This window comes from Ochotona curzoniae, unplaced genomic scaffold (assembly GCF_017591425.1).
Source record: "Ochotona curzoniae isolate NIBS_2020 unplaced genomic scaffold, NIBS_Ocur_1.0 contig_1014, whole genome shotgun sequence".
Classification (NCBI taxonomy): Eukaryota; Metazoa; Chordata; class Mammalia; order Lagomorpha; family Ochotonidae; genus Ochotona; species Ochotona curzoniae.
In genome coordinates this window covers 43,934,968-43,954,886 of record NW_024464920.1, presented here as the reverse complement: position 1 = coordinate 43,954,886, position 19,919 = coordinate 43,934,968, and the positions used below count along the sequence as shown (strand labels likewise).

General features: G+C 47.6%; 1 protein-coding gene across 3 annotated transcripts in view; it reads left to right on the top strand.

Moving 5' to 3' along the window:
• The window catches only part of LARGE1 (LARGE xylosyl- and glucuronyltransferase 1), a 318,549-nt gene that overhangs the window by 89,204 nt on the left and 209,426 nt on the right, over window positions 1-19,919 (top strand). For all 3 annotated transcript variants that reach the window (XM_040985179.1, XM_040985178.1, XM_040985177.1), the window contains exons 3-4: window positions 8,093-8,175; window positions 17,075-17,198. In XM_040985179.1, coding sequence (XP_040841113.1) covers window positions 8,093-8,175; window positions 17,075-17,198 — 207 coding nt within the window. The remainder of the gene's footprint in view (window positions 1-8,092; window positions 8,176-17,074; window positions 17,199-19,919) is intronic.

The window sequence follows — 19,919 nt, the reverse complement described above, 5'->3', positions numbered from 1 at the left end:
CTCTTGGAGTAAGATTTTAATGTAAAAACTGCAGAGCAGAATGGCCGTGTCAGACGCTGGAGTCCAGAATCAAAGCTGCCTTGCTTGCGTGTCTTGGCTGAGTGCTACGGCTCTTTATGACACCTCGTCAGCATTCAGCTGCATAGCAGATCGTCACTGTCACCTGGTGGGCTGATTCTTCTCTGGGCTGTGACAAATGCATCTGAAAACCTTTCCACAGTGACACCCGGGCTGTCAGCTGAGCCAGCTGGTGCCAGGGACAGTGGGCCATGGCCCCGTCCTCTCCCCTCATGGTCCCTCATGATTGGGCTTTCCCAACCAGTGCTGCACATTGCTTCCATGCATATTCTTGTTGCCTGGGCAGTGCTGCCTCACCGAGCACTTGGTTTCCATGTGTGCATCTCTGAAGCTGGAGCAGACACCTGCCCTGTGAGCTCCATCCCTGCCTGTGTTGTGTTTGTGTGGAGACAAGTCACTACTATTATTATTGTTATTATTATTTAATGCATGTGTGGTTCAAGTGCTTTCGGAGGCCTGGCTGTAGTGCACCAAAACCAAAAGCACAGACCAGAAATGGTGCTGTGGCGTAGCAGGTAAAGCCACAGCCTGCCTTACTAGCATCCAATAAAAGTGCCATTGCAGCCACTTGGGAAATGAACCAGCAGATGAAAGATCTTTCTCTCTTAAAAAAAAAAAAAAGAAAAGAAAAGAAAAAGAAAGGAGGAGAAAGAAAGAGATTTGTCAGCAAGCTTCCTGTATCCCATATTTTGTTGGAAAGACACCATTTTGAAATGGGGCTCATTTAATTAGCTTCCCATGTGTTCCTTGTGGCTTCTGCAGGTTTAAGTATTAACTTCCCGAAATGTCAGGTTCTGGAATTAGGAGTATTTTAGTTGGAAGGGTTCAACTACGTTCTCTCTTCTTAAAAAGCTGTGAGAAAGGATCAATATAAAGAAATAATAAATATTTGAGGAGATAAGTATGTTTTCTCCAGGCATGAACATTACACAGCCTATGCACGTATGGAGACATCACATGGTTTATAATAATTTTTAACAGATCCTAAGCAGCTTAGTCGAGGCTGGTGAGTCTCTTTAAGGAGGTTGTCATTGTAGGGTCTTCTGCCCTCATCTGAAACTTGGCTGGACTGGAAGGTCTGCATCCAGGAAAGCTCATGGGCATGGCTCACGTTCTGCCTTAGGAATCAGCATTTGGGAATAGTAGCCATTAGCTTCCCCTAGAGTAAGAGATGTAGACACAGAGACAGTAGCCACAATGATTTGATAACCTAGTCCTGGGTGTCCTATGCCCTTCTTTCTGTTGGTTTCTATTGCTTCTACAGATTGGCCCTGATACAGTGTAGGAGAGGAGTCGCTCGGACATGAGTGGCTGGTGAGAGGGATGCTTTCCTTGGGGACGGTGTTAATATACTGGGACCAGGGCCAGGGACCTGATCTATAGCAACCCCCGCCCCATCTGTCCTTGCCCCTGGGCATCCTTGTCTTGATGCTCAGCGCAGTTGGGGATCTTAGTATCCTCCCAGTCTCCACTCCACCCCGTCCACACACACACACACACATTCCTGTGTCCTTCACCCTCCTGTGAGGGGAGAGAACAGTGACATGGAAGCATCACAACATTGGCATCACAGATAACGTTGAGCAGCTTAGACACCCCCTCCCCTTGCCTGCCCTTCTTGAGTGAAAGTCACCGATGGCCAGCCTTGGGGATTTGAAAGCTCAGGGTTCACGAGCCTGTGGTAAAGGCTTTCTGTAATGATCACTGTGATTCCATGTGACAGATGTTGCCTTGTGTCCAGTCCCAAGCGCTAAGCCCTTTCCATGAATCTTCTTGGTCCTTATGCCCAACAACCACAGGAGCTTTGCCGATCTCTTATGGACAAGCAAACCCAGGTCCAAGAGATGGAATCACATTTTGAAACATGGTGGTCGGTTGGGCAGGTATGGGCAGTTTTCAGATTGGGGTATAATAATACTTCATGCAATGTGGAATCTACTGTCCTAACCAGTTTCGAAGCACACAGCTCAGCAAGGTTAATCACAGGGTTATGTTCTGGGTCTCCAGAACTTTCCATCTCTATACTCACTAAATAGCAATTCCCTATCCCTAAGCCGCTGGCAAGCACCGTCTTGCTTTCTGCCTTCATGAGTTACTTCATGCGCCTGGTCTCAGGTCACACAACGCAAGGTCCTCAAGCTTCAGCCGTGTGTGTGGCATGTGATGCGATCCCTGGCCTTTTAAGGCTAACTCCTATTCCATTTTAAGTCTGTGACACATGACTTTATGCATTGTCACGGGTGGCTTGGGCTGTCCCTGTCCCTTGGATGTTGGGATGTGTGCTGCCCTGAGCATGGGCACACATGTGTTCCCGTGAGACCCTGTGTTTCCTTCTTTGGGGGAGTGGGCAGAGTTTGCGCCAGACGATACCAAAGGGTAGTTGTTTGTTGACCTTTGACGAAAACACTGCCTTCCCTGGTACCCTTTTACGTCCCTGTCCACGTGGCTCTCGGGTTCTTGTTGCTCTCCATCTTCCTCACAGCTTGTGTATCTTCTGCTTTCTCAACCAGACGAGCCACAGTGCTGCTCACAGGCAGATGTGTCTTCTGGCCACTTGTCGAAGGACCAGCCAAGTTTTCCCCAATGTCTGGAGCCCTAGCATGTCTGTGCTATGTCCCACTCTGGGTTCAGGTCCTCATCTCTCCTCCCCTAGGTCTCTTTTCCAGGCTTCCTTAAATACCCCAGCCACTTTGCAGTCCTCTCTTCCATCCAGTACACTTTTGCATAACAGACCATGCCCTCAACTGCTAGACATCTTTGCTACATTGTCATCTAGGAGGTAATGCCTCAGGCTGCCCTATTACCAAGTACTAACCCTTGGCAAGTCCATCCTCTCTGCTTCTTAATGTAGTTCTATCAAATGAGCAGGAAAGGAGGGCCTGACCTTTCTTTCCAGAACATTTTCCAAACATCCAAGGATCTTCCAGATTAGACATGAAACAAGTGAGTCACAAAGTACATAAATAATGTGCCCAAGACACATTACTAATCCATGTATCTTCCCATGCTTATCTTTTCTTCTTTGACTTAATTATCTCTACATTCTATGTTTTAATTTGCAGACCTTTGCTTGCTTATTTTCTGTATTCCACAAGTTCAGTCTTCGCTCCTTGGAGGCGAGAGAGGGATTTGTTCTCTGTGCTCCCTGCTGTGTCATGTATATTTAGCCTGAGTCTGGCACTCAGTAGATGCTCAGTCAATATTGAATGATTGCATGTCTGGCTAACGAGTGTGAATTTTTTTAATCAAGCTGGTCATCTGGAGGTCCCAAAGATAGGCATGTGACACATGCCAGCCCTGATGTAATGATCAGTGTGGGATGTGTTTAGACACTGAGAATTAGAATCAGAATCAGTCTTATCTTTGAACATGAATCTTGTTTTATTTAATCATGTTTTCTGTCTCTAAGAAATTGGGTCTCTGATTTCTCAGGTGATTAAGTTCATCATGACACAAGAAAAGTCAGTGTCATGGGAATATGGAGTGGCCAGGAATAAAGCAGCCAGAAAGCAAAATGCCAGCTGGTTCACGTGCTCGCCACACGTTGATTGGGGCTTGACTGTCGAGGGGTGAATGCAGTTCGCCCCTCCTGTTCTCTGAGCAGACTCTGAAACCCCTGTGGATTCACCTGTCTCTCAGCAAACCCCGAGAGTCTCAGCTTCTGAAGTCAAGAGGCATCCACTTCTGTTCTTGCTATGATCAGCTGGTTTTGGGATTTGTGAGTCAGGACTTGAGAGCAACCAGACTTAAATCAGAGAAGACTGCCTGGAGTTTGGTGAGCTGGTTTTAGGTGGCACATCAGCAATATGATTTGTTCTCCCCATAGTTGCATGTGGGTTTTGGTGTAGGAGGTGCCAAGAAGCTGATTTCAGCCCATGGTTTGCCCCTGACTGGCAGAGCTGACACCTTGGGCACATTGTTTATGTACTTTGTGGCTCTTTATGTTCATCTCTAATCTGGAAGATCTTGGACATTTGGAAAAGCAAAGTCAGACCCTCCTGTCCCTCTCGTTTGATAGAACCACTTGTTAAGAAGCAGAAAAGATGGACTTGCTTGAGTCCCTCAATGACCAGAGGTAGAAGTGAGCCATGCCCCAGGCCGTCTGACTTCTGTTCTATGTGCGTGGTACTGTGTACCTCTTCTCTTCCTTTCACCTTTCTCCCTGCCCTGGGAGAACAGTGAACCCAAGAACTGAGGACCTGCATTGGTCATCAGATGAACGTGTCTTGACCTACCTGTGTAACTTAGGCAAAGCAGTGCTCTGTGTTTGGAAATCAGTTCTCTGAATACCCCTCATCTTGTCTCATAACTGTCACAGCTTACCTGTGTGCAGTTCTTCCTTTTTAAACCCTGCAGAGCACTGTGGATGGAGCAGTGGTTCTCAGACCCTGGTCACTGGACCCGCAGCAACAGGATGGCTTGGATGCTGTCCTCCATCTTCCTAAATCCCTGGAGTTGGACCCTGGCAACAGATTCTGGTACTTTCCACCAGCAGGCCCTCCGGGTGATCCCCATCCACACTGTGTGTTGGAAGTCCCTTCCTCTGATGGCTGATAATCCGGTGCAGTGTGATGCCCCCATGGTACAGACCAGGCATGAAAGCTGGATGATGCTGAGCAGTCTCTCAGAGTTGTTCAGTAAGTGTTCACAAGCAACAGTGCACTCACTTGTTTAATCCTCATGGCAGCCTTGTGAGGTTACAGTATTATGCGTGCTTGTCCAGTGAGGCCAGAGACACAGGCGAGTTTATTTGTTGGGCCAGGACAAGGGACTTGACCTCCTATGCTAAGGCCATGCAATCTTTCTCCACACGTGCTGTGGGTTGAGTGGACCTTTGCAAAGCCCCTCTGGGGCCCACGTTTCAGTGGGTTCTCACCCTCTATCCTGCAGACTCTTTGGAAGACCCCAACAGTCAGGGTCTCTAATTTCCTTTGACAATCCCTAAGACCAACACCTGACACATCAGACAGCCCTGAGCATCCGTGTCATGAATCTGTCCTGCACAGTGTCAGAAATGAACCCTCATTACAGCTCTGCCTCAGCCTTCCCTAGGTCCCCATGTGTGGCTCACAGTGTGCTGAGCACTGTACCCCCGGTGAATACCTTCACAGTTTTCTTGCAAAGAGCTGCTGTGGTTCATGCTCCAAGAGCTTTGTAAGGCTCCTGATGATTTGTGCATAAGATGTATAAATTCTCAAATGTGTTGCATTGGTGCTCTTTCGCTCAGGGTTCAGCAAGTATCCATTAATATCGGAACACCTTGACTTTTCTCCCAGGCTGCAGGCTCAGTGGGATGTGAAAGAAAGGTCACTGGAGACCATTAGGTCCAAGCAGGTTACACGTTACACCCTCCAGGGATGAAGTGGCTTGGTGAAGTGCACAGGTGCAGGCGGGATGTGGTGGAACCAGCCAGGGAAGACGGTGCTCCCTGAGAGGGAGGTTAGGAGCCTTTTTTTTTACCCTCTGCAGGAGGGATCCCTGTCCCTGATGTGCCAGGCACTGTACCTGCAGTGGGACAGAGGGAGGTATTAGGTAAGCAGAGAGCTACAGCTTTGGGACAGACCCTCACAAAAGTTGGAGATTCTGCATGCTTGGATCCTGCCCATGCCTCCCTCAGCCAGCAACCAGGAGACAGAGGGAGCCGCCTGCACTTGATCCATAAAGTTCTGGCTCTCCGAACACTGAATGAGGTAGAGGATAGGAGAGAGCAGGTTTGGAGGGTCCCGAGAGACCACCACACCACTGTGTTTCTGGACTTGGTGTGTTGATCTGTAGTTACAAGTGTAGAGAGGAACGCTTAGTGGAGACGTGCAGTCATGTAGTCTGTCTGATGGAGTGTCCCTGTGCGTGGTCCCCTTGAGCCACCGAACAGCCTGCAAGCCTGGCCCACACAGCTTCCAAATCTGAGGTTATCCTGAAGAGACCACTTGTGGGGCTCTGCTCTTCCGAGAACTCCCATCCATGTTTTTCTCTCTCTCTCCCTGTACCTACTCCAACACCTCCCCCAGCCCACAGCAACCTTCCACACTGCTGTGTCTGTTTCCTGGGATGGCAGCCTCCCTCCCAGCCCCTGCCACTGCCGCGGCTCCAAATGATGAGTGTGTTCACGGTGGCAGGTGCGTCGGGTGAGACTAAAGCAATTAGAACGTCATGTAAAGTGTTTGGAAATGTGTGTATGCATGCTTGCATTTCATGGGCCCAATTAGAAAAGTCCCTGAACCTGAAGTCAGGATGCAGTTTGATGTCTCCAGGACTGTGTGTTTCAATATTTGGGATTCCGCAGAGCCTGATTCGGTGGGTTTCTCCCCGTCCTCATGCCCTCCCGGTTATGTCTCCTGTGTGTGACTGAGCCTCTTCCTGTTCATTTCCATCATGATTTAATGGATGGCAGCAGCGTCTGCATTACCACCGCTCACATAGAATACCCGGGAGATGCTGTCCAGAGCTGAGTGTTCGTGTCTTCAGCTCCCAGGTGGGGAAGTTAAGCTGAGCAGCAGCTAGGCTGGGAAAAGAAAGCAGCAGCACCCAGAGGACTCTGAATCCCCCTCACCTGCTCCGCCTCACGCTTGTTATAATGGGGTTGCCTAATGGCAGGTGTTCTTGACCTCCAGGGCAGAGGACCTTTATTGCGGGGTTCTCTTTTGCATCAGAGGATGGTCAGCTTTATTTGTGGCTTCTTACTAGATACCAGCAGGAAACCCAGCACCAGTTGTTACAACCAAGAATAGCCCTGAACGAAAGCAGTTGCCATCAGGGCTGTGGGAAGGGAGGTACATGCCTTCTGTCAGGAATCTCCAACAGGGCTTGGCGTGGTGGCACACTCTACCTGGCTGCCATTGCGATGTAAACATCCCACCTCATAAAACCACTTCACATCCTGGCCGCTCTCCTTCCGATCCAGCTCCCTGCTAATGTTCCTGCAAAGCAGCAGTGGGTGACTCAAATACTTGGGCTTTTGCCACCTGTGTGGGAAACCAGGCTCGAACCCTAGGCTCCTGGCTTCAGCCTTTGCCACTCCCAGCAGGTTGGCTGTTTGGGGAGTGAACCAGGGGCTGGGAGATGAATGTAGCTCTTTCTCCCTTACCCTGGCTTCCTTCCTCCCGACTCTCCTCTTCCAATAGATAAACAAATACTAAAATATTTGTTTAAAATATTCCCCTTTCAGCAGAATGGAGGTCCTGGTAGTTATTGGTGAACGCCAAGGGTAGAGAACAAACTTTTCAAACTCCTAGTGCATTTCTGATATAAGTCCAAGGTGAACATTCTGCCTTAGAGTTTGCAGGTCGGTTTTGTAAGCCTGCATTTTCTGGTCCCGGATACGACAGTGCTAACACTGTGCCTGTCTTCCGTCACCACGAGACTTACGTCTGGTGACTCTGTGACTTGTTAAGCTCAGGGACAGCAAGGTGGTAAATGCCTCATGAGCTCGCTCTTCTGGCTATGCTGGTGATTCCCCTCTGCTGTCCCCCTCGTCTTCCTTCTTGGTTCCTGGGGAGATTGCAGCTGCTGTGTGGGGCTAGGGATTGGTACTTGAAGGGTCGGGGCAATGCATGGTGGGAGTGGCCAGCAGAGTGAGGTGATGGTTCAGAGGGACTGCAGTAGAGGTCAGGCATGCTGGGGCCAGCAGCCCAGAAGACATGGGCCTCTCCAAGGACATAGGTATTGAGAAGATGAGAGCCTACACACCCTCCTTGAGAACATCTTTCTTTTCTCATGTGTCAGCTGTCACCATCATCGGCTCTCAGCTTTGGAACAAGGGACCCACTTTTTGACCAGTTGAAGTGATCGCCATTTCTCTCATTTCCAGAATGTAATTGAAAGAGCCTTAATGGCTTCCAAATGATGATGGCTCCATAAACCGATTAAAAAGACCTTAATAAAACCGTCTCAGTTACTTGATGTGGCCGCGGCGCGTGCCTTTTGTTTCTGAATGATCCCAACAGAAAAGCGGAGTGATTTTTCTTCCTTGTGTCCTCTCGCTTCCAACTGACCCTTTGCCCTCTCTTCCTCCCAGACAATCCACGTTGCCATCGTCTGCGCCGGGTACAACGCCAGCCGCGATGTCGTCACCTTGGTCAAGTCCGTCCTGTTTCACCGGTAAGAGCAGTGTTTGTCCTCCGAGGGCAGATGCGTGCCCTTCCCCACCCACACAGTCCCTTGGCGAGAGGTGAAGAACGGCAGGTCTCAGCCATCATTCCAGCTTCTGGAAAGATCCTGGGGAGGTTATTTGCTGATGGTGTTTTTTTGTGTATTTTGTTGTTGTTGTTTGCTTTGTAAGATGTATTTACTTATTTATTTGGAAGGTAGTGTGACAGAGAGGCAGGAACAGAGAGGGAGGAAAAATTTCCATCTGCTGATTCATTCCCCACATTCCCTCAGTAGCTGGGGCATAGATGCGGCTGAAGCCGAACTCCATCCTGGTGTCTTGACGTGGGTAACAGGGCACAAGTACTTGGGCCATCACCTGCTGTCTTCAGAAGCATCAGTAGGAAACTGGAGTGGAAGCTTGGAGTAGTCAAGACTTTAACCAGTGCCAAGGATGTGGCTGTCCTAAGACCGACTTTGACCCACAATACCTGGTCCTGTTAACAATGCTCAGTCGTGGCAATTCGATGTCATCTCGCCATGTGTGGAATCATTACCTATCTTACCAGAATCCTCTGCCAGCACTGCTTTAAGTCCTAGCTACTCCACTGCTTATCCAGCCCCCTGCTAGGGCACCTGGGAAGGCAGTGAAGGATGGCTCCGGTCCCACCTTCTCAAATGAAAGATGTGGATGCCTTGGCTCCCCACCAGCTACATAGTGGACCCTACCTGGTCCGCCTCATCAAACTGTCCACCTGCCCATCTTCAGCCTCCTCTCCCACCCCCAAACTGGGCTCCTACCTTTGACTTGAAGCGAGTACCCTTTGCTGGCAGGAAGTCCTCAGTCTGTGTGTTTTTCCATGATTCTATTTCTTATATATCCATGACAAAAACCATTGATGTCATTCTGTGTCTCTGGGATTAGCTGCAAATCAGTTGCCAGGTATTATCCATTCGGCTGATGTTTGCTGGTTTAGAGAATCTGGGTGTTTATGAATAAAGACCCCAGAGCTAAATTGATTCAACCAGTTTCTCAAAATGCCCAACCCCCAGTTTGTTCAGCTTCGCATTCACGCCACTGCCTTGCCTAGTACTTTTCAGCAAGTCACTCTAGATCTTAGGATTTCAGTCTTGATGTCAGTTTGCTTTTGCTGAGAATCTCTTCATCCACATGCATAACTTGCCTAAAGCATTCATTGATGAGGTAGTTGTTTCTGTTGAGCTCGCTCTCATGCTGGGTCCCCGTTTGTGACTACAGTCAGCTGACAGGTTAGCCAACTCTCCTGGAGTCAGATAAGAGGGTCCAGGAATGAGCAAACACATACCTCACAACCACACCTGGCAACAGGAACTGCCCCTTCAGTCTCATAGATCTCCCTGGTTGAAAGTATGACTTTACGTGTACCTTAGGAGAAAGTGGCAATGCAGTGACTACGATGGGTTTAGCCCTGGTCTTCTGATGCCAGGTGAAGAGCCATCGCTGCCCTGTGGTGGTAGAGACTCCTGTTGGCCCTGGGGGTTTCCCCTGCTGCTGGAAGCCAGGCCCTTGGAAACCTAAGCATGGAATTCTCTCCCATGGCCTGCTGGGCTTTCATATATTGAACTAGAGTCCCTCCCTGAGAGAAACCAAAGCATCCACCTTTTAGGAAAAGATATTTTCATGATTATAGATATTCCATTATGTTATTTCTCACACATGGTGAATGTGACGGTCGTAAAAGCTACTGGTGCTATGTTGAATGTATCGTTCACTTTACTTTAGCTACAAGTCACCTAATCCAGTGCTTGTGGAAAGTGTAAGGATCCTATTGAGTATAAACTTTTATTCCCACAATTAATGGGTAGCACAAAGATGTTGCATTCAAAATGGAAGTCGTTTCGCCCTTCAGCCGCTGATGGCAGGCCATTCTTTCATGGCAACAGGGGGATGTGAGAAGAGCGCCAGTTCTTTCTGCACTCCATGTCAATCACTACTCGATCTTCTTGGACCAAATGGCCACCAAAGTCTCTCCTGTCCCTCTGGTTGTATAAGTCACAAGGATTTTGTGAACTGACATTTGGAAGGTAGTAAGTTAAGAAATCAAGACAAAAAGGGTTTGAAATCACAAAATCCAGTTATAAATAGCTCCATTGCCTCCCAAGCACTTTAAGGGGATTAACTCATACATGATTATAAAATACTTTGACAAATGAAGTATCTTCCCAATGTTAATAATAATAATAATATAATAATAGTGGTGCAAGATGCTTCTTTTGCCTTTCACTGTTAATTACAGTAATTACATTTATTTTGCAGACACGATTTTCAGCAAGTTTTCATTTAAGGCTTGGCTTGTTACATCAAATCAGTTTTTATTTCTCCAGTATTCCTGGTGACAGTGAACACACTGCATTTTAAATGAGTGAGATAGTATTGTGGACATTCTTGTGTACTCAGGCTGGCACTGAAAATGGCTGAATCTTTCTGCAAGGAAATTTAATAACATGTGCCCAAACCTTTGACTTGAAGAACTCTGTCTCAAAAGCATGTCCCACACTGTTGAAAACTTTTCATGAAACGCTGCTTATCATCTTAAAGTTGGCTAATAGTTCAAAGTAACAGGATTAAATAATGAAACATCCTTCCACAGTAAATGATGTAGTTTGTTTAAAAGCATCTGATAATATGGAGAAATGCATAGAGTGTAAATAGGTGGAAATACAGTCAGAAGTGGAATATATAACATACGTTCCAGGGACATACATACACACGTGTGTGGATTTCATTTGTACACATGGTCAGAATATAAAAGGTGACAGACTAACGGAGATTCCATCAGAACTGGAGCTAGTGCATGTTGTGCTTGCTGCTAATAACAAAGCTGACCTTGTTTTTTTTTTTTTTTTTACTGTCACAGTTATTCTTGATTGTTTCCTTATTTGATGCAAAGGTGGATGAGAAAAATATATACAAATATACATGATGAAGATTTATTACCTGGTAGGGTATCTCGGAGCCAAGAGGAGAAGGAGAGGAGAGGAGAAGGCCTGTAACTCCAGCCTTGATTGGGAAGCAGCTGAGAAATGTCACTACTCTTCTAGGAAACCTTCTTAGGAGAAATAAATATTTATGTAGAAATGAAGTATTTACCCGCTTCGTGCAAAGGCATCTCCAGTTGTAATCATTTTGTCTGCTGGGGTGTCCTGCACAGTCCTGTCGCCAGCAAAAAGCTGTCCGTTTCCCTTGCTTTGCTGATCGTTATATTTAATGATGGTTGTGTCGTGCTCTGTGGTTATGCTTGCTTTGTTTTCTTTAATTTCTACTGGTGGCAATGAAGAATGTGGAGATTGAAAGAGCCTGTTTGTAGCCATCCCATGCCTCTGATTGTCGTGGTGCTACCTCAGGATCACACTGGTTACAGAGGCCATGGCTCAGCTACGAAGTGTGAACATCAAGTTGAATGGAAGTAGGAAGTAGTTGCAGGTGACCCATGCGAGTCACTGTCTTAAAGCATGGACCGGGAGCCGTGCTCGGGAGTGTGGAGAGGAACCTGTGTGCTCTGCAGGTCTTACGGTTCACAGATCCTGCTGCAGCACGCACTCTGCATCATGATGTGTGCTGAGTTCTCTGTGTGTTCATTAGTGGGGTCTCCATATTTCTTCCTGAGTGAACAGTACTGGCATCCCCCTTAGACAGGCAGTGAAGCTGAGAGCGCAGCTGCTGAGTCCTTGTTCACAGAGGAAACAGTGGAGGGACCAATTTGGACACCTCTAGTCTCTAGAACTCAGAGTTCGAGCTCTTTACTGAGGGATAAAGTTACCATTTTTTATTACCCATTTAGTTTAAATCATAATTCTGAGTGACACTGTAGAAATTATTATTATGATCAGTACAGTCAGCATTTTTCCCAGCCCCAAGGTGTGTGTTTTCAGGTACAAATTGGAAGAAATAAAGATATGAGGCTCAATTTTGCATGTTTGTGAAGTATAGTTCGGACAAACTTTATGTGGGTTGTTGCCTTTGAACTCTCTGTATTGGATACAGTGGTTGCCAGTATTCCCATGAACATTCCAGAAAAGGCAGGTTCCGTGAGGTTAATTAGCTTGGTTTGGTCACAGGTAAATGAGTGTTGGTTCAGAAACGCCAGCCCTGCCTCTGCCGACTCCAGGAATCCACACCGTTTTTGCTGCATCACAAGCCCTTTGGATTTTTCTAGAAAATTGCTCTGGACCTCTCCCTTGAAGAGCTTTTTTGACATGAAACTGACTTGTCCTTGAATCTTCTCATATTACCAAAGCTACTTGGCCTTTCTGAAACCAAGGGCTTTCTCTGAACAGCTTCTTTCTGGCGTCTGTGATTTCCTGAAATGAGTTCTATTAAATCTCTGAGCGTAACAGATTCACTGAGCATTTACGTCTCTGTCTCGGGCACTTCTTTTTCCTAAAATTGCCATTGCATTGTCAACTTAATAATTAAAGATTATTTCAGCTCTTACGGCCTTGTGTGTTGGAACAGAGGCAGATCCTGAATTGCCTTTGTGGGGACTGCTAGAAAAATAAGGAAGGAGAAGCCAGGGGAGGCGCAGTGGTTTAATCATCTCTGCCTCTTTGTAGAACTGAATATATTGTATCTGACCTGGAACAGGGAACAGTTAAGACAATAGAGGCAGCAGGAGCATTGCTCCTTAGCAGCAGTCTGCAGGCTCTGCAGGAGAGGAAGCCTGCACTTGGCCTTGCCCTTGCTTTGTGTGAGGTGTGGCTTGCCTATGGGTGTCCATACTCACTGTCCACAGCCAAGCCTGTGTTGCGGAAACCCAGGCCAGCCAAGTGGTGTCGGCTGGATTCCAGGAGGGAGCTTCGTACCAGCTTCCCCAGGGGAGGAAGGGACATTGTCATGGGTCTAGAGAAATGCTTCCCAAACAGGGAGAAGTTACCCAGAAGTAACGTTGAATGCATTCATTGAGAACATGATTCCCTCTAACTGGGCTCTGGGTGAGGTTCACTTTGGTGTAAACATGATGTTACTGCCTGTTGACCTCCTGCTCATTGCCAGTTGAATAAAAGAGAAGGAGAAGTAGGCTTGCAGTCTTTGACTGTCAGGCATGTCAACAGTGAACTTTCCTCCTTGATGGCTTTGAGTTTTGAGTTGCGGGGCTTGCTTTCAACAGTGGCTTCTGTAGTGTTAAGGCTCTCCTGTCTTGATGAATTGAACTGTTCTGCCCAGCAACCAGGCTGGACATTTGCAGAACCGCCAACATGGACAGCCACGTACACAGTATGGCCCCTTGGGAAGGAGGCCCAGAGGCAGCCGAGCCAGATGAGTCTCATTCCCTTTCTTACACTCACAGGGTGCCTTTTTTGTCTCCGACACGGCACGCTCATATTATAAAACTCACTCTGAAAAAGCCTGATGTTTAGTAGCTTTTGATTAACTCCCAGGGTTGAGTAACCATGGCTGCCTTCTAATTTCAGACCCAGTGCACCAGCCCAACAGTAGCCATACCCTGCTTCTTCCCCCCATTGCTTCCCTACCCACCCCTAATCCACTTTTCAGCTCTGGTTTTGCCTGTGCCGGGCACTTCCCATCAGTAGAATCATAATATTTAGTTGTTTTTCTGGCTTCTTTTGTGTAATTTATTTGCATGATGTTCCCAAGGTTCATTCATAATGAATCAGTACATTATTTCTTTTTATTGCCAAGTGATGTCACTCCTTTGGGTAGATACACAATACTAGGTTCATCCAGTCTTCCATTGGTGGCCATTTCACTGTTTTAACTATTATAAATAATTCTGCTAAGAATGTTTCTGCATAAGCTTTTATGTAAGTATGTATATTCGTGTCTTTTTCTCAAAAAAAATAAGTTATTCATTCATACAAATGGCAGAGTTACAGAGAGAAGACACAGAGAGATTTTCCTTTCACTAATTCTCTCACCACATGGTTGCATGACCAGAATTGACTGCAGCAGTACCCAGGAGCTTCAGCTAGGTCTCCCACATAGATTGCCCGGACTTGCATACTGGGCCTTCCTCTGCTGCTTTCCCCCAGGGCCGTTTGTAGAGAGCTGGATTGTAAGTGGTTCAGGGAGTACACAAACCAGCAGCCATATTGAGATGCCGACGTTGTGGGCAGCAGATTTACCTGTGCTAGCACAACACCAGCTCCCATACATTCTTGTGTGTGTATGCATAATTAGGAGTAGAATTACTCCTAGTTCAGCAGTGACAAGTTTACGTTTCATGTTTTTGAGGAGCTGCCAAAATGTTTGCCAAGGCAACTATGGCACTTTACAGTCCCACCAGTCACAGTTTAGGGTGCCAGCAGCTCCACATTCACCTCCATCCTTGTTGCTCCCTTTGTGATTTCAGCTACCCTAGTGGGTGTGAAATGGTATCTCATCGTGGTTTTGATTTGCATTTCCTCCAGGATTAATGATGTCTTGCATCTGAGCATCTTTGCACATACTTAATGGGCTATTTGTGTATCTTAAGAAATTGCTATGTGGATCCTTTGTACTACATTTAATTGGCTTGCTTGTGGTTTTATTGTTTTAGTTGTAAAAGATCTTCCTATGATGTGGTTACAAGTCCCTTAGAAGATACATGCTTTGCAACTATTGTCTCCTACCCTGGGAGTTATCTTTTTTCCTCTCTTTTCTTGTGATGCGCAGTCATTTTTCATCTTTTTTCTTAAGCAATTGCATATTTATTCCGTGTAGTTTCGGGGGACTGTGAGCCCAAGGAGCTGTTATAGAATGATCGGATTCTGGAGAGAGCCCTCTTTGTGGTTTACTGATGACTGTCTTAACTTGGTTTGTGCAGTGTCCTCTCAGGGCATACGTCAGAAAGATGACTTTCATTGTCAATTTGCTTGTTTGACTTCAGTAAGGTATACTTTGTCGGCTTCTGCTTTCCTTGGCTGTGCTTTCATGTAGAAGGTAGATTCTCCTTGCACACAGAGGGCCAAGTTTTCAGGAGAAAGACCCTGGCTCCAGGAAGGTTGATTGGGTAACACGGACTTCGAAGGATGAACAAGGATTTTCTGCCAGAGGGGAGGAAGAGTCTGTGGAGGGGGACCAGCGCAAGCAGCAGCACGGCTGTGTGGCAAGCTTGGTGTGTCGGTGCGTGTATAAGGAGCTTGGTCCACCGAATGCTAAGTGTTGCTGCCCATGGCTTGTTAAGTCATCCCTCCACTGTGTGGAAGATGGAAAGCATGCCCCATCTGCCCAAGTGGGGCCAGTTAAATGGGAGAATTTGGTGTCTGCAGACCATGGGTTACAGAGAAAATTTGCAGTGTCATCTGCTTCTTTGATTATTTTATTCATTTTATCTCTTGTGAGCACCTGTTACATGTGCAGCAATTTGACTTTAGGCCTCGACTCATCCATTGCAATAGCATCCCTTGACCTCGCCCTGAACGCCATGTATCCAGTCCTCATTAGAAACTCACCATCTTCCTTCAGCATCCCTTATCGTATCCCTGGTCCTGAAGACAGCCCACCCAGCCACCCAGGAAGCTCAGTGCCAATGCCTCCCTCTCCCTCTCCCTTTCTTTTCCATGACTAAGCTCTATTCTGAAATCCTGCATTGAGGTTCCTTAGTGCTCTTCCTGGGACTGTGTTTTAATTGGGTCCTCATTTCACATCTACCTAGTCTGATCATCTCCTAATCAACATGTCCACACCTATTCCCCTAGTCTGTCCACCGTCTTCCTCCTCCCTTCTGTCCATTGAATCCATTGCTTCAACTCTTGCTACATTCCAGCCACTGAGCTACCACTCTTGGGGCCATCCACTTGGACATATCTGACTTGACTCTTGACTTAGCTTGAGCTCGCAGGCAAGTGGTGTTGTAGGCAAAGAAACAAGGAATCCTGGCGTGAGAATAGGCAATGTCATACATGGTGCTTCTGTGAAGACGTGGGTGATCAGCAAAGGATTCTTGGAGCAAATGGACACAGGCCCAGGATCTGAAGGCAAGGTAGAGAATGGCTGTGTGTAGAATGCGGAAGTGTAGGGCAGACAGGACAGTGGGTTCTCTGAGTGCAGAGCGATGATCTCCAGCATCTGTTTCATGACGTGGCGTATAGGGTGTGCTCAGCAGGTATCAGCCGAGTGGACAAACACAAAAGGGTTTCCTGCAGTGCAAACTGAGTGTGCAGAGGCCCACAATGGAGAGACAAGAGCAGATGTGGAAAACTGAAGGACGATCTGCGGTTGGACACTGCAGAAAGATGGTTTACCTGTACAGTAAGGTCATCTTACAACAAAGCTCAGGTTGGTGACCCAGGCATTGTGTGGCATGAGGGTTAAGTGGCTATGTCTGGTGTTGGCGTCCCATGTCAAAATGCCTCTGGGAGGCTTCTGTCACTTCTGGTTCAGCATCCTTGGGTTCTTTACCGGAGTTCCTGGAATTTACCGGAGTTCCAGAAACCCTTACCGGAGTTCCTGACTGCAGGCATTTAGGAGTAAATGTGCAGTAAAGAGTGATCCCCCGGTCTCCTTGTATGCATCTCTGTCACTCTGCCTTTCACATCAAAAATAATCGTAAGAAAATTTATTTAAAGTTTAATTTTGGTACCAGAAATGTTTAAACCCAGGTATTTTTTTTCTCCCCATCATGTGCATTGTGAACGCCCTGCAGACCAGGAGGCCAGGGCTGGGCAGCGAGCCAGATGCCAGGTTTCATGCCCGGCTTGGGATGGGTGTTGTTGCCAAGGCATCATCCCTTCTCTGAAGGGCTAATCTGGGGTGCCATACCTTCCCTCCTTCTCTGTTTTCACATCCTTCACGGGAAGTGATGCTCTGGGAATGTGCTGGGGTGACTTCCCCTGTGGCTGGCCCTGCCTTGGGAACTGGGAAGAGGTGGTTCTGCAGTCTGTGACTGAACCGTCTTAACCTCCCCTGATGTTGCCTCCTCTCACCCCATAGGCGGAACCCTCTCCACTTCCACCTCATCGCAGACTCCATCGCAGAACAGATCCTGGCCACACTCTTCCAGACCTGGATGGTGCCTGCCGTGCGAGTGGACTTCTACAATGCTGATGAACTGAAGGTACGGGCAGGAGGGAGAGGGGCTCCTCTTGTCAGCCGGAAGCTTTCCGTGTGTGTGTGTGTGTGTGTGGCTTAGTAAATGATAGTATGGGCAGTGACCTCAGTCTAACTGGCCAAGGTCTACCTAAGGCTTTTTGCTTTCAGTTTCTTACGGGAAGTGTCAACGTCACCACGCCATTAGCACAGAGTCCACATTGGTCCATGCAATCCACATTGGTCCATGCCACCGAGGTTTCCTATAGAGACTGGAAAGTGTTGGACTGATCCCTATCGGAAAGTGACATGCACTGCTGTTCTCTAGGGAATTCTGTTGCTCCGTCAGATCTGAGTCCAGTGGACCTGGGTTTGATTTGATGTGCTGCCATTTATTGGTCATTAGACACAAAGCAGTTGTCCTACCTATGCAGAACCTGTTTTCTCACTAGAAAGGAAAAGATTAGTACCCACCCCATGGAGGAGCCAAGAGGCTCCAATGTCCTTTAAAAAGACTGAGCTGAATATTCTGGTGGGCTGGACAATTTCCACCAAAGCAAACTCATTTGGTTAGCTCACTCCCTTGTATACCGCTTCTCATTTAGGCTCAACTGGCTGGCATGAGGGCTGAGAGTCGTCGCTGATTAATGAGGCCTGCCGTTTGCCTGTTTCCACTCTTACCTCCGGCCATCCTTGCAAATTTTCCCGGTTTCTTAACTCTAGTAATGGAGAGCACCCAGTTACCTTTGCTGTTTCTTCTGGGCTTGTGTCTCTGCTCACTCTGTTCCTTCTGTCTCCTACACCCTTCCAATCTGTGCCATCTGAGACCTGCCCGACCTCAAGGACTTAGCTATGTTGCCTTTTGCTGGGGAAGAGTAACTAATTTTCTGTTGTTGGTTATACCTACTGGAACCCTCTTTGTGGACTGGGGGAAGAATCAGCTTATTTTCCTCTTTTCTGTGTGTCTTGTGCCTACTAGGTGCCCTGTGATGGCTCTCACTAGAGAATGTGAAACTTTGCAGAAATACGTTGATGTTCTCCCTCCAGTCACCTGGGGAAGGTCCAAAAACCTAGGCATGAGGCTGATGTTCGCAAATCGCTTCTTCCAAACATCATGAAGTCATTATCTTTCCATTTCAGAGCTATAACGTTGCAAATAGATCACAGCAATGTCGGCCGGAGTTTCTGATTTTCATGTATCTCAAGCTCCGAGGTTTGACGGAGATGCTCAGAATTTAGCATTTGGGGATTGTCGTGGCAGTTTGCATGCCATTGCAATCTATTCTGAGCTAAAATTGATTAACACTCTTAAAAAGGGGAAAACAAAATTGAGCAAATTGCTGCACTAATTAAGGTGAAAGCCAGCCACTCGGTCTCCTATGGCCTTCGCACCGACACCGTGGGGGAGGAACAACGGGAGGGGAGGAAGGCAGCTGGCACAGAGGGTGCCTCTGTAGCACTCTTCATCTGCTTTTCTTCCAAGTTCAAGTCCCATCAGCTCTCAGATGGATGCAGACCACCACGTGAGCATGTCAGGAAGGGATGCAGTAAAGTCGCTTGTGAGAGGGCCCAGCAGTGCCTGTAACAGCAGCTTCTTGAAAATGCACCTCTTTCTCTCCTGTGTGTAGTGAAGACCATGTGTACCCTAAAATGCTGCTGGTTGGGTGGTCTGGTTTGAGATCCACCCGCACTGTGGAGGGTGGAGGGTGGAGGAAAGAGTCCCAGGCTATAACCTACCTTGAGTGGCCCAGGGCTTCCACGAGGTCATAGCAGAAAGAAGGCAAAGAGGAAGACATGCTGTCCATTATTTGATATATTGGATTTTTATTTTTTAAAGGTGCTTTAGTTTGAGAAATTACCCCTTTTAAAGGGTTGAAGTCTGCAAAATACTATTGTCTCCCTCACTATGCCCTACTTCTCAACCTCTACTACTGGCCAACCCTTGCAAGAGCCTGAATCCCTACCTCTCGCTTCCCTGCTGGTTCAAAGTCTGTCTCCTATTAGGCCTGTGTCCCCTGCAGTCAGAGGCTGAAGCATTTTATAAAATGTCCGTTTTCCAGCAACATGACAGCAACAGTAAGAACGTGTAGCAGTGATCGTGTGTAAGATCCAGAGCCACAACCCCAGCCTGTGATCCTCCTGCTCCCTGCAGCCTGGCCCACTCCTGCTGGCTTGTCACCACCCTCCATGCCCCCATCCACTCATTTGCCCATACAGAAGTGAGAGTTCCCCTGCACTGGTGTCTGGACCTCCCCTGCCTCTGGCCGTGCGCACCCTGGTGTTTGCAGTTCAAGTTTGGCCAGGCTGCTGTAGCCTGGACACTTGGTTCCCCAGAGAGCAAAGCTGCTATAGGAAACAGGATGATTCAAGTAGCCGTTCTGGGGCAGGCATGCCCTGTGGGCCCAAACGAGCTCTTCCCTATTTTCAATTTATTAATAAGAATGATAAAGTTGAAGGGGAGAAGGGTTGTCAGGTAGCTTGTCCACGTGCCTTCGCTCCAGGAAGCTCACAAAGTGACGGCTTCTGCGTACAGGGCTCCAGGGAGTGGCTACGTACAGCTGTCAGAAGGGACATCTCTGAGTTGCTCCTCTCGGCCCTGATTACGTCTGAGGAATGGGGAACTGGAAATGCGTAAGGGTTTGGGTCCTGATTGAAAACAGACTGAGGAAAATCCACACTGAGCTGGGCCCCTCCTCTCCATCGTGCCTCATTAGCATGAATTTGCAAATAGGGATCAGGTGCATTACCT